The sequence below is a fragment of the Sphaeramia orbicularis genome, chromosome 15 (assembly GCF_902148855.1).
Source record: "Sphaeramia orbicularis chromosome 15, fSphaOr1.1, whole genome shotgun sequence".
Lineage (NCBI taxonomy): Eukaryota > Metazoa > Chordata > Actinopteri > Kurtiformes > Apogonidae > Sphaeramia > Sphaeramia orbicularis.
In genome coordinates this window covers 33,364,425-33,379,771 of record NC_043971.1, presented here as the reverse complement: position 1 = coordinate 33,379,771, position 15,347 = coordinate 33,364,425, and the positions used below count along the sequence as shown (strand labels likewise).

At 37.2% G+C, this 15,347-nt stretch overlaps 1 protein-coding gene and 1 pseudogene across 4 annotated transcripts; both read right to left on the bottom strand.

Moving 5' to 3' along the window:
• Positions 1-1,508: 1,508 nt before the first annotated feature.
• On the bottom strand, positions 1,509-10,526 carry LOC115434122 (peroxiredoxin-like 2A). Of its 4 annotated transcripts, none has more exons than XM_030155821.1 (7): positions 10,452-10,514; positions 6,495-6,687; positions 4,999-5,184; positions 4,433-4,524; positions 4,200-4,340; positions 2,798-2,962; positions 1,509-2,713 (listed from the first exon to the last, which is right to left on the bottom strand). In XM_030155821.1, the coding sequence occupies exons 2-7, from the start codon at positions 6,658-6,660 to the stop codon at positions 2,618-2,620; spliced, it is 846 nt and encodes a 281-aa protein (XP_030011681.1). In that variant the 5' UTR covers positions 6,661-6,687; positions 10,452-10,514; the 3' UTR covers positions 1,509-2,617. The 4 variants fall into 4 exon arrangements, with proteins under 4 accessions (XP_030011681.1, XP_030011682.1, XP_030011683.1 ...); XM_030155822.1 differs by having other exon boundaries at positions 4,999-5,160; XM_030155823.1 differs by lacking the exon at positions 6,495-6,687 and having other exon boundaries at positions 10,452-10,526.
• Positions 10,527-11,987: 1,461 nt separating this feature from the next.
• LOC115434646 (peroxiredoxin-like 2A) lies at positions 11,988-14,847 on the bottom strand (annotated as a pseudogene).
• Between the last annotated feature and the right edge of the window lie 500 nt (positions 14,848-15,347).

The window sequence follows — 15,347 nt, the reverse complement described above, 5'->3', positions numbered from 1 at the left end:
TAGTGACCACAATGCATGAAAGGGTTAATATCTGAACACGTCTTCCAGAAGTTAATAGAGTAGAACTTAGACACTGACTCACAACATTCTCTATATCATTTTTTTAGGAAGACAGAAGAAGAACAAGCAAAGATCAGACTTTAAGATAATCCATGGTTGTTGCCAAGTGGTGACATGTCCAGGTATGAACTGAGATCATCCTGTCATGATGATGTCATGTGTTTCAGTTCACACACAAAAAAGTAAAAAGTGCTGTGCAAGAATCCCAACTGAAAAATTAGCCCAAAAATGAAAAATATCCTTAACTTTTTGCTTGTATTATTTTTGTAGCATGCTTCGAAAATTCTGAGGAAATGCACATTCCCAAACCTTATTTTCAAGTATAATCTGAATGTAACTCCATCTAATGCTGACATTTGATTGAGATCGCACTGTAAAAAATATCTGATCTGTGTGTGATTTAAGCCCAGATCAGGACTAAGAATATTGTGCAAACTTATGCTACTCATACCAACATAAAAAAACATCACATTTGTAAATAAAGATCAAATTTACACCACTTATGCAGTCTGAGTGAACCCAAAGAGCAGTTTGTACAGCTCTGTTACATTTTTATATAGATTCCTTTATAGAATATGTAGACACTCAAAGTAAAGCCCTCAAAAATACACCCTTCAGTATGGTGCTTGTTTTATTAAACAAGTTAAGTCCAAATGTGAATCCATAATCATTCAGGGAACTTTACTGAAGGCAAAATTATTACTTTAGCATTTAACAAAACTTTTAATTTCATAAAGAAGAATTAACTTCAAACCAAGTCAAGTCAGAAAACTGATCCCATACATGCACAATGTTGCTAGAACAAAGTGCTGTCCAGCTGGATAAAATAAAATAACAGTTTAGTCAAATGTTGCAGATAAGAAACAGTGACATTACGTGGTTTTCTTTAGTTAGTCTTTATTTACTGTGGCTGTTATTCACATTCTGTTTACAGGTACATACATGGGCCTCATGTGGAACAACATAAGGAAATGTTCTCTTATTTTTGTTTATATCCAAGATTTGTTCTTATTTTTTGTTTTTTTTTTTAAATTATAATAACTTAATTCTAAAAATTATGAGGATAAGCAGCATCCACCACTACAGTTCTTCTATAAACAAAAACTTTCAGCAGCAGTGAAATCAACACTTAAAAAGAATCTATATGAAGATGATTTTCCAGGGCATTGATATATGTGTTATGAAAAAAATCAAATCAAAAAGCCAGCAATGGACAATATTTTGGAAGCTGCAAATCATGGGTCAGTAGGGCGACAAATGCCAAAGTTAAAAGTCTAACATGAAAATAGAAGCATGTACCCTTTTCATGTACCGCAGTGTTACCTGTGTAATATATAATCCTACTCCCCCAATTTATGATCAAGTGCAATTTATCATTCACACACCTGAGAAAAAGAGAATAGTTATCAACCCTTAAGGGTCTCAGCCTATTTTGGCCATTTTTTTTAAAAAAAAACTTCTGTCTTCATACATAAAAAATAAAATATTTATCATACCTATGTTTGGGATCTTTTTTTTCCAGCTCAACTTTTATATGATCTGATAACTACTTTTCCAATTTAACCTGCTTTATTAACATGTTGGGCCCAAAAAATACACAAAAATCATCAAATCCAACGTGTCTGCACTTGAAAACCCTTGGCCTTCAGTCCACGCCAAAGTTTTTGCACAGATGGATGGACGGATGACAATACCCTGTGGTGAGGGCTGAGGTTAAAAGTGAACATAAAGGCAGAATTTAATATTTTTGTGCCATCAGATCAAAACCATCTTATCTCTGGTCTATCAACGTCAAACTAAAAGAGTTTCACATCTGCACTATTTTTTATTTTTGTTCCTGCGTTTGGAAAATGTCATCATCGAACATTTGCTACATCTGGAGTCGACTTCTCAAATTTTTTCCACTTAACAGAAAATTTGACAAACTTTCCGAAAATGTTGCTGCACGAGGCCCAATCTCTCTCTCTCACACACACACTTCAGACATTACCAACACGTCTCATGGCAACAAAAGCTGCACCTGTGAATGTTTTTTGGCATCGAACCTGCTCCTCTCTGAGACGAGTTTAGAGCCAGGTTGTCATTGTTAACACACAGACACACACCTCTGCTGCCAAAGCTGGAGGAAGCCTGAACATGAACACATACACACACACACAAAAACACAACAGTACCACTAATGGTTATTTTCAGCTTGAATTACTGGCTTGCTAAAAGGAGACCCTTACTGGTTTACAAGGCTGTACCTGAATGAACATGTGCCTTTCAATCCCTACAGGTTTCAATACCCGTCTGCAGAGATAAAAGGAATAATCAGTGAGAAATGCTGCCCTAGTATATCCTTTGTTCTGCATTTCACAACTTGATTTTCACAATCAGCAGTTAATTTCTGTGCAAACCACAGGAGGTATAATGTGATATTAGACAAGGCAAACACACAAAAGTTCAGTAGTTCAGTGACGGATTAACAGGATTACGTTAAAAATGTCTAGATTAACCCATTCGTGATGATACAGAATCTATCAAGCCTTACAATTTTTTCTAACTCACTAAAGAATTATTTTACTGGCACAATTTTCTGAACAGCCTCCAGAACGTCTGCAGTGTCCACTTTATGGCCAAACTCCTTCTCACGGTGTTCAAGTAAGATCCCCTGCAAAATTTATAGAACTTTTGTTAAACTTTGACACATTTTAACAACCAAACGCGACACAATGCAAGACGTTTGTTCCTCTACCTGATCTCCGGCACCAAAGACAAACACCCCGCCCAGAATGAAGCCCTCGCCGTTCATGTTGCCCTGGTAACCTGACCTCCAGGCCCGCATGAAGTTCTGCCACACGCCGAGACGGATGAAGCCCAAACCTCCCATCTTCCTCTGCAGCGGCCCGTAGAAGTATTTCTGCAATCAGACCATTCCATCTGGCTTAGATGCAAGGAAAGATTGGCACCTAATCTAAAGAAACCATGGCAGAAGTGGGACTGAAATCTGACAGTAATGAAACAAAAACCTCCTGATGTTTGACGGGAAGCAACTAGTATCAAAAAAGCTCAAGGTAAGCAAAAAAAAAAAAAAAAAAGACACATCTACACACTAGTCTTGGCTGATAATGTGTCACAACAGTTATTACAGTGTGTGTGTGTACAGTCAGAGCAAAAAAATGTCCCTCCTTTGCCAGCCTTTTGGAACATTTTTACTCGAGGGCGATTGAGCATGTCAGATCCATTTCCAGTGACTCAGGAGTACCAACCTCTCGCAGAGTCAAGCGCCAGAGCCACGGCAATAACAAGAGACATCAGCATTTTCATTGCAGCTGATATGAGGCCATTCTACAGTTTTGCACTTTAAAAAAAGAAATATTTAATTCTATTTGTGGAAAGAAGTTCAACAGTTAAAAGCTCATGCATGGATGCAAGTTATAAAACATTTCAAAATGCACCTACATTGTTTTGTAACTTAAATAAAAAAAGTCTGTTTGGCATTTTAGTTTTCTTAAACTGAATGTGAAATATCGTCTCATTCTCGTGAACCCAATATCGTGTATCGTCTCATAACACCCCTATCAGAAGGTAATACAAATTTTGCAGTAGAACAACTGGATGTAATTTTGCCATCATTATAGTTACATTATTCAAGGGAAATCTAAATACAGTGCATACTATCATGACTTCAACCCAAGAAAGAGAAAGAAAGAAAATGACCATCCTCACCATCACATTGAATTAAGAGGGATAATGACTTATGACAATGTGAACATTTATGCAAATCAGTCAAGAGTTAAATGCATTTAATTTGGTCCTGGATGACAAAGAGCCAAAGTTACTGCAATCTGAAAGAGGTCTGTGTAGAAAATCTGAGATGGAGGGATGCATGAGGGTCAAACTTAATGTAGCATTAAATCTTATCTTTGCATATACACACATGTGGAAAATTAGAATCAACAGCTCTAAATGTCATCAGCGCTAGTCACTGTCATCAGGAAGTCAAAAGAGATAAGGATGATTTATCTGAGTTGTAATAAGCAAATGCTGTCCAAAACAAAACCTCTTGAATAAAAAGACATTGATCCCTCTCCGTTCACTTTAAACATTTTCACCATGACATTCACAATATTCTCCATGACTATGACACCACTGACCTTTTCATCTACATAGATGTCCCCAGCGAAGTGCGGTCTGAAGTCCTGGATCTCTGTGCCGATGTTTTCTTTCACCACAGCGACCAGAGGGACCCCGAGCTCTTCCAGCTGGGGCTTCAGAGAGGACAGCTCAGAGGCCTCCTACACAAAGGACAGAATGGAAGGAAGATCAAACCAATATACACACTGAATTTAAAAACTATACAAAGCATTAGGAGACACATATTCATCACCTCTCTGCACAAAAATCATCCAGGTCGTCGTACTGCCATGACCACTGCCCCATTTTTCTCCCACAGGCTCTGTGCTTTGATAACCTTCTCATCTGCAGACAGCGCAAGATAAGTGTCACATTCCTGATATAAAACAAGTGATAAGTACAAGAGATAAAACAACAGCTTCTTGTTTAGACTAACAAGGATTTAATGATGAAAAAACTCTATGGTCATGTGAAGAATACATCTTTGAATATGTACAAAAATAGCACATGGATGCAAACATGTAAAGATCTTTTCAGTGGCCTAATCTGGGCTTAAATATATCACCACAAAAGCAGCTTTGCCTGAAATGCTTCAACCTTGTTCCTTTCAGTACAATGTATTCAAACACGCAACACTACAGAAAAGTGAAAATGGTGCTTTTTGTGTATGCTGCTGTAATGTTAATTCTCCCCCTAATGGGTTTAATTTATGGATAAAGCAGCCTGACAGAACACAGCAGCTAGTGTTAAAGCAAACAGGACGGCTCTGTGGTGTTATTAACAGCTAATCCTGACAAATAGTGCTCACACTTCTCTTACCATCTACGGTCGATCGTAGATCAGCATCTGCGAGGTATTCCAGCGATGCCTTGGCAGCTTTCGACAGACATAGATCAGTGTTTGCCAGGAAGATCCCGGCTAACGCTGCTCCGACAGCACCCAGACCCAGGGACCACATCCCCATCCCGAAAAGATCCACGTCTAGTCCGGATGCAGAAGACAATGCTGCATCACAAACAGGTAACATCACAAGAAGAGAAACGTGTTGCAGGTCCAGCAGTCAGTAAGCACTAAGACAAGGTTTTTTACTTTAAGCTGACTCTCCAGTTCGATCACAATCTGAAAAACAACAGTAGAACAACTGCTGCAAAGAGTTTTCTCTGTGCTACTGTGTTTACGTGACTTCAAATACTCTGCGACAGTGAAACCAAACAAGATGCAACTTGCCCATTCAGTTTGGTTCCTCAGAAAAAAGCAGAACATAACCCTGTCACCCTAATCTAAAAATTCCTGCATGAAATCATCAGACATCTGACACTTGAACAGGAGGAGGGCTATAAATCCACATTACAGGCAACATTTGGGGGCAGATTTAGTCTAATGAAGCCTAATTTCTAGACCTAGTTCCACACACTGATACTGTTATCTGTGATACACCAAACATGAGTTCACACAGTTGTCAGATGATTGTAACTGTGGTATGTGTCTCTGAGCCGCACAAGGACAACCAGCCACTGTACAAAGCTTCTATTGTACATGATTATTGGTGGGAAAAACAGAAATATTATTTTTAATTGAGTGTCGATACAGCAGATAAAATTCCTAACCCGAGATAATTGTGGCTCTTGCAACCTTCATATAGGCTAGATGATTAAAAAAAAAAATAGAATGAGTTGAAATGCAATTATCAGGGAATCAAGAGTTTAATTTGATGATTATTTTAAGTTACACAACAAAAATCCAGCTCTTCATTTGTCATTTCTTAAGTGAAAATTCTTAGCTTTCTTGACCTGTCGAGTCTCAAATGAGGACTCACTATATTCATAATAAAATTTAAAACTTTTGGTTTTGGGTTAAAGACATAAACTTGGCCTGTGGAAAATACAAAAATGTGGGAAATTATGTAAACTTAACATCTGTGAAGGTCTGTGTTTAACTATAATGTTTAGACAGTTTCCACTGACAAAGAACTTGTATAAATACTAAAACTTCACAATAAAACTAGGTTCAAAATTTATGCATTCTGAAGAGTCATAGCTGACTTTGATAACCAGCAAATATTAACATGTAAAAAGCTATAACAGTTTCGGTATTTTGGCAAAAAAAAAAAAAAAAAAGAAGTTAAAAGTAGCTCTATTAATCTATTAATAAATGCTAAATAAGCAGCTATTAATTCAGTGGCATTAAAAGTTGCCATCTCTGGAGGAGACACTGGGTAGGATGTACAAATTCACACTACAACTCAGCTTTTGCAACAAACCTAAAGGTATGGGTTATGACACAACAGCGACGGATGGTGTTCAGGTAATTCTTGCCTGTGGGGGGCTTGTTTGGAACAGGACTGGCTTTGGCATTACTTTGATGAAACAGAGCAGCCTGGGGTCTTACAGAACGGGGGCTGCTGCTCCTGAAACACAGGGCAGGACAGGGCAGGGACAGTCTCCATCTCAGAGCTGTTGAACACCTGGACAGAGTCAACATCTGAACCTCTGACTATTCACACCCCCACTGGAAGACACAGAAGATGAGGCAACTTGATATTAAACCCAAATGAGCCCAACAGAGATGTGTCAGTTCACTGTTAAACCAGTTAGGTGGGTTAGGTCACACCCAGGTGTGAACTGCCACCATCAAAACTGAAAGAAACACATCATTCAGGCCCAAACATGTGGTTCTTAAGTTCATTAGGGTTTCCCAAAGGAGCTGCACGATATATTGGATTAGATTGATCAGATTGGTCAAATCGGTTTTGCCTTTTAATAAATATGAAAATGCACATTGACATTTTACAGTTCTCCTTTCTGTTTGTTGATATAACAAATATAAGGTTTATAAAGTAAACAGTATTTGAATTTTTTTTTTTGTCTCGACTTCGACACACCAAAAGTCATATCACCCAGTACTATTTTTCCATTTTAAACCATCTCGAGTCATCTTAAACCCCCAAATTTTGCTTTGTAAACACACATAGACTGTCTATATTTACAAGAATAAATTGTAAAATATAGAACAGAAATACACTAGTCTGCAAATGTTAATTTACATTTTCATTAACTTCTACATCCACCACAAAGATACAAAAGAGTGTAATGTAAATATGATTGAGCCTGTGAAAGGAACAGCAGCCAATACACTGTTACACTTACGCCGCAAGGAAAATTCCTTGAATGCATCTGCAGAAAAGTATCATCAGTCAACACCTCTACTGTGTGCTTTTGGTACTACACAACAGTCATTTATGAACATATAGTGTACATACATTAACTCTTAGGGAATGTTGCGTACATTTTGCACTTTACTTAACTTTTCAATAATTTTGGCTGTGTTCATACATATCACATGAATTTTAGCATGTTTGTATCTGATCTTATTCCCAGATCAGCTCCTATTGCAAGTCTAAAAGACACTGTGTACAAACAAAAGTTACACTTGTACTGTTCAGTGCAAAACCATGCATTTGAAGTCCATTCAAATCAATGTATAAATGAAGAGCTTTTTTTTGTGCTCAACGGAATGAGTGTGACTAATATTAGAAGCAGCCCTAAGGGTTAAAAACAAAGTAGGGAGGCACTGATGACTGGGTCGTATATCATGTTGATAATTATTAGTGCATCCCTAAAAAGACGTCCTGCATTCAGCTATATTTATACTTTATTATTTGGAGACCTAAACAGCCACAAGCCACTAGAAGCATTTACTGATCTAAAATGTGTAATACCTTTTGAACCACTAATCCTTTCAATGTAAATAATTCAGGTAAAATACAGTTTCTCAGCTTTTCATTGTCACCCATGTGACCCATTTGGACGTTCAGAGGCTTTGTAGTGAACATAGAACCAGTGTCATTTTCATCACCGATTCACCAACAAAACCCATGTAGTTTGACAAATATAGACCCTTATTTTTATGTTCAGTTAAGGATATATTACCCTGAAAAGTTCACTTTTTCCTCAGTTTTAATCAAATAATCTTTGAAATTACTCTAAGATTTAATGAATACCTACATGATCAGTAAATTAAATATAGGAAAATACCAGATTGTCAACAAACTAAATGCATAATGCAGTGTAAATGGTTATGAATAACTAAGGAAAAGTTAAATGCAGAGAAAAAATTATTTGTGTAAGTCACCACAAACGAAAAACCAACAAAAAGTAAGAATGTACTTATATCCTTTTTTTTTTTTTTTTTTGGGGGGGGGGGGGGGGGGGGGGGCAAGTTGACTATCTAAAGAGATGATCAATAGTCTATTTCATATACATTTAGTTACTATATACTATAAGGGATATAAAATGGTATTAAGGTTGACTTCGACAAGACACAAGGACTCTGTAAACACAGTCAGATGGGTCAGTATGTAATTGAGGGACTTTTTGAGTTACCTTTAAAGGGTAACATAGTTGAAAAGTATAATTGACATTTTTGCTGTTTTCAGGCCTCAAATCAACATAACCATAACACCACATGGCATTTTTACAGGTAGTTTCTTCTAAATATCATATATACAATTGAGTAAAATTGAAACTGAAAGTTATTTATAAAGATATTGTAGTAATTCTGTTGACATAAGAGTGTGATAAACACACTTGACTCACACACTACTTTATATTTAGTAAGTAAGAAAGAGGAGAAAGAACTTATGTTGGAGTCTTGCCAGTGTTTTCTTCAGGTGGAAATGACATCATGTGGAGCAGGTCATGTGATTTGGATTTAACACACTTCCTTGAGGTGTTTTTATAATGGGTAACTTAGTTGAAAGTGATTTCTCGGACACAGAAACAATTTGTTATTTTCCATATAAAATGTGACAAAAGAATATATTGGTCATGATTATCTTAACTGAATAAAAAGAACAGAATCAAAACAATTTTTGAATAAGCTTATTTTATTATTATTTAGCTAATTAGAAGGTGGTTGTCATTAAATTTGGACGGTTATTTAGTTGACATTTTAATATATCTAGTCATTTATTAATGAGTGATTGTTTCCGTAACTAACCCTTTCATGCATGAATTATAAGGACCTTAGTCAAGATATTTTTCCTGAGTGTTTTTACTCCTCTTTAGGAATTAAAAAAAACAAACAAACAAAAAAAACCAATGTGATGGAGTTTTTTTGTTTGTTTTTGTTTTTTAAGGAGTTGCAAATATGTCCACTCAGCTGGACACCATGCATTTGATTTTTGAAGCAAAGAAACATGTATTTAAAAGTTTATATCAGAAAGTGATATGGAAAACTATGCGATAAAACATTTAATGCTGCTAATCAAATGTTTTCTCACAAAATTTAACATACCCTAATACAAATTATTACTCACTTCATGGAGACCATATGCAAAAAAAACAAATAAACAAAAAAAAAAAAACCTTTTTGCTTTTTTGCTTCCACTCAAACATGTTAGTGCAGATCAGGTTTATCAAGAACAGCAAAGTTACAGTAATGGTATGAGAGTCAGTGTATGGGATGGTGCATAAGTGTCCTCTGTGTTGGCTGATATAGAACTGAAACAACAAAACCCATAAATATACAAGAGAACAGCTGTAGAATAACTGTCCACTGTAGTGACCACTGTGCATGAAATGGTTAAATGATTATGGAATGTTTAAAGACATGATCATAATGAACATAAAAATCATTCGTATTTTTTTTTTTTTACTTCTAAAAAAGGTATATACAAGATATATTCCATGGACTTCAAAAGTCCCTCAATTACATGTTGACCCAGATAAGAGATGAAACACGGCGTCAAACATAACACTGAATGTATTAGGGATTGGGTATTTTATGTAAATCACCTGCAGGGGGTAGTTTATTTGTCACTTTCAGATTATATAAAAGTACTTGACACGTAGCGGTTGAACATCAGCCTTTGAATTAAGTAATAAAAGGAAAAAAAATGCTGACTCACCATTAACCGCATATTAACCTGGAGGTAAACAGCCAGGAGCTAATAACTGCTACTGATGACCTTGATTATATCAGTGTGTGCATTTACTGTGGACAAAGCCAACATGAAATAACTACCTAATGACTTTACATTTATCACCCACTGTGGATTTTTACATACGTTAGCATTTGCGGCTAATGAGTTGGAGATTATGTAATATCGAAGACTGTGTCCTCAGTCTGTGGTTTATGGTCCGTCGAGTTGCTAACGCTAGCTAAGTTAGCAAAGTTAGCCCTGACTCAAGAGTCGAGTCTGACAAAGCTTAGTGAATAACCTGCGTATGATAATGGAATTTAATGAAGGTATTTCCCTTTAATTCACTCACCTGAATCAATGAAACGACGAGTAACACCTCCTTGAAACGAGCGGCTTATAAACAAAACACTGCGCATGCGCATTGGGAAAGTAGTCAGCGCAGGACGACTAATCGAGTAAGATAAGTTTTTAGAGGAAGACTTTTGATACGTAAAATGCACGTTGATAAAACAAAATACGCGTCACAGACAGGTAAGCAAGCAGTGCATGACTGGTTTATTGCAATATGAACAGTTAGATGTGATAGCAGACGCAAAATAGTCACTTTTACTGTTAATTTGTCTCAGTAAAGGCACTGTTTGATAGAAGTGCTGGGTTTGTGTTCAAGCATCAGAGCTGTTCTCCCATCAGAGTTTAGAAACAGATCTTCATTAAGATGCACAAATAGCACAGTCTACAAACAATATGCATGCACTGACGTAATAAGCAGTTAAAGTGGATACAGCAGTCATGCATTATACAGCATGCTAAAAGTCAAATGCAACTCCATCAGCTTTACACAAAACACACAGAATGCAAACTGCAATCATCTGCAAACTCCCTGACATATGTGAGGTTTTGGGGACCTTTGAGGGGTCTTTGAAATATTATTGATGGTTACAAGTTTTACAGGAATAGGAACAGGGAATAGGAACTCAACAATTAACACTTCTCAGAAATGGGGATGACTGAACTCAATAAGAAATAGTGACATTGCACTTTATTAACTTATTTTAGTTATTTATTCTATTTCTTTGCTCTATTTATTATTATTGTGATTTCAAATTCTTAAATTTTCTGTTCTTATCCTGGTTTTTTATCCCAGACTGTTTTAATCTTTTTCTGGTTTTTATTGTGTTTTATTGCATCTTGTTTTTATTTATTGATCTTATTTATTTATTTTATTCTTTTTACTTATCCATGCTGCTATACTGATGAATGGTGGAACACTGAGCACTTTTTGTCCTTTCTTTTTGTCCTTTCTGTAAGCTTGATCAAGTACCTGTCTTACGTGTTCAGTGTATGTCTTGTTGTAATATCAAAGCAATCACCTCGACTGCAAAACAAATCTACCCATGGGTAAAAATAAAGTAACCTTGAACCTTGAGCTAATACATTACATTTTCTTTGGTCATTGTTTAGAATGAACTGGGTGAATAATGTGCAGGTGATAGTGAGCATCATATACTTTAACCTTGCCATGAAAATCGAGTTATTATATTATAGGTAGATATGCCACAGTAGGGTTTAGATTTTTCAAAAGACAAAATAAATATCAAGTTAAACAGCAGAACAGGTATAGACATAGGTGAAAGAAATGACAAAAATAATGAGGTTAACTTTCTAGTTAAAAAAGAAAATCCCCAAGTGTTTGTAATTGGAAGGGGCCCACAGAGGATTTCTGTCTATCACATTAATCACTATGAAACATTAGAAGAGAATGGACAATGCGTGTTATGTTTCCCACAACCTAGGTGGAAGTATCTAAATGCAAATTCAGAACCTAAAGATACTCAGTTTAGTGTCAGGTATGACAAGATAAAGATCAAATAAGTATTTCTGAAAAACTTGAAAAATGATAAATGGTGACAATGTTGGTCAATAGAGTTTATGAAAGTTCAAAACTACATTTATGGAAAGCCTATTAGTGATATCTAGTGGTGAAGATGCAGATTGCACCACCTTGCCTTCACCTCACCCTAACCAACAGTGACCATAAAAATACTTGAGTTTCTCATTTCCCAAGTTTGTTTTATCTGTTTTAGGCTTAATGAAGGTGGTAATAACTCTACTCCTTACTAACTTTGGATGCCACCTACTATAAAACAGAAACACAAGTAGCTAATTCTGAGTTACTGTAGAAACATGATGGTGCAGGATGATGGACTCCATGAAGGTGACAGGCTCACCCTGTATTGAACATGCAACAGTTCTTATTGGTAGTGGACAAATAAAAACATAGATGTGAACATTATATTCTATTTCTGTAAATAGGGTTGCCTCACACACTAGACCTTTAAGTATCTGAGGTTATGTGGTCTCACAAGAACCTGAAAACTGCCTTAAATTACACAGAAATGCACATGGAAAACATGCTGTAACCACTGTTACATAATGCCACATTCAAACACCCCATTCATTCACATTTTGAGGTCTATCGTGCCCCGTCGTCTTGCATTTTGCGGGCTGTTCTGAGGACTGCCAGCATATTCACTTTATCCCCGAACTCCTTCTCTCTGTGCTCCAGCAGGATGCCCTGACATAAAAAAAAAACAAAACATGTCCCATGAAGGTGTCCTGATGCATTAATGAGGAAACATTCATTCAGTTAGTTGTACCCTACCTGGTTTCCTGGACCTATGACAAAGACCCCCCCCAGGACCAGTCCTTCACCTCTCAGGTTTCCTCTGTATCCTCTCCTGTAAGCCCTCCAGAGGTTCATCCACACCCCGACACGCAGAAACATGGACAGAAACATCCAGCGCTCCTGAGGGCCATAGAAATTCCTCTGCAAGAAAAGCGTGCGGCTTATTGGCTTAAATGATATAACTCTCCATGTTTCACGCAAATCATGAAACCATGTGAGGAGGTTTTGCAAAAGCAGACCTGCTGATCCACATAGACCTTCCCAGAGAAATACTTTTTGAAACAGTCCAGCTCCTTCCCGAGGTTTTCTTTGACTACAGCAAAGAGAGGAACCTCAATGTCCTGCAGCTGGGACTTCAGAGAGGACAGCTCAGCAGCCTCCTGCATCCAGACGAAGATGGACAGAGTGAATCAGATGACATGATTTACAGAGTGACAACAGACCGGTGGCTTCTTATAACTAACCTCTCTGCACAATAATCATCCAGGTCGTCTCACGACCATGACCACTGCTCCTGTCTTCTCCCACAGAGCCTTGGCCTTGTAGCGCTCATGGACTAAAAATAGAGTCAACATAACATAATCAGATATGAGAGGATATTTCACATCTTTTATGTACAGAAAGTGTGTGACAAAACAAAGGAGAAACAACTTAAAGTATGTTATTGGAGTCGCCACAAGACGCCGAAACATCCTGACTTCTTCTTGATATAAATTCTGTTGAAAGGATAAACACTGTTTTCCAAAAGAAATTCCTTCATTTTGTGTTTGGATGATGGAGTTGGCCCGTGCAGCCTCAGACATCAAACCAAAATCTACTCAAAATATTCATTTTGGTTCACTTTGGGTCAATGCAAATGCCTCAGTGAAGGATGTTCATTTAATTCACACCAGTGATTTCTTTTGCACGGTAAAGAAGCATGTGCATTTATTATGGTTGTTTTTTTCTCACTCTTTTGCACGATAGTCTGGTTGGGTTTTGTGGGGAATTATGTCATTGATGTGTTCTGGTAACTCTTCAGGATCCTAAATTGTGAGTTGTGTCTGTAGGTAATTATAGGTGGGTTAAACTAAGACCCGTGATGTGCGTCACCATTGCAACCACTGGTTTTGAGCGTTAATTGGGGTCAGACTGTGACTAAAGTTAGGTCATTGTGAGGAGTTGTTCAGGTGGAATAAGCTTCTGAAGTTTAGTGAAGCTAGATTGTTAAAGGATTTAATACAGAGCGAAAAAAAAAAAAATCCTCAGGTTTATATGCCTTTTAGTACAAGTACATTTAAAATATGTTCAATCAGAAAATGTGTAACTAGTGTGAAAAAGTGCAGCTTATTTAGATTGTTATACTTTATACCTCTAAAAATCTAAGTGTAAAAGTGTCAGAGATCAGCCACTGTCCCTGTTCTTTCTCTGATTTTGGACTCACCGCCACCGGTGGTCCTCAGCTCTGTGTCCTCCAGCACTTTGAGGTCGGCCCATACTGGTTTGGTTTGAAACCAGTCAGTGATAGAGCTGATGAACTCTAGGACAAACAGGCTCACCGCCTTCAGGACCGCGGTCACCGTCACCATGGCCCTGCGTTCCCCCAGGGCCCACTTGAACCTGAACACGAAACATGCAAAAAGATTAACATTCACATCTGTTCTTTAGGGACATTTACCATTTCATTACTTTTCAGTTTGCTTCAGTGTGTTTTTTCTTTTTATGTCTCCATTCATTTTGCAGAAACAGTTTTTCATTTTATGTTATTGTTATAAACGTCTGGCCAAAAGCATTGTTACTCAGAAACCAAGAATCACAGTTTCATCGTTCTGCTTGTCATGCATTTATTATTCGTTACCATCACACATCTATTCAGTACAGTAATATAATAACACATAACACAAAAAAATGATATACTAATGGACTTAATAAAGTCAAGTACAAAAATTCAACAATAACAAATACGCAACATAAAGAGGTGATACTCACCGGTCTGTGGTTCAGAGCTAATGCAGAGGAATCTGATCTGTTTTCAACCAGCCCCTTAAGCCCCTCTAAACTCAGCTCAGTCCAATCACAGTGAAAGCTTTGCTTATGTGAACGTAGCATGATAGAAATTCCTCAGAGATGGCTGAGAAACAAGGCTCACGTTGAGCTGGATCCTCAGTACCAGGTTCAACGTGGTGCGAAGCAGAGTTTGCATCAAAAAGCTCTGCTGCCTCATGGTGTTTTTATGAAACAGTATTTATTATAATGATGTTATTTGATTATGTTCATGCAGATAAAGTGAGAAAAATCTCTTCTTCTTTAGTTTATGATTTCATCCTCAGCCCCTGGCCTCTTATCCTAATCTATAAAATACATGATATGTCTCCTTCAGTGGTGATCATAAACTTTACTTTTATAATATTTGGTCTTTTGTTGTTTGCAAACAGGTCAGTTCTTCAGAAGATGCAACAGTGCAAAGCATTTATGGCTCAAGACGAGACTGACACCTGCAGGAGGTTAGTGTCACTACACACTGGATCAGAACTTACCACATCACATATACTGTACAGGAAGTGGCCCTCAGTATATCTT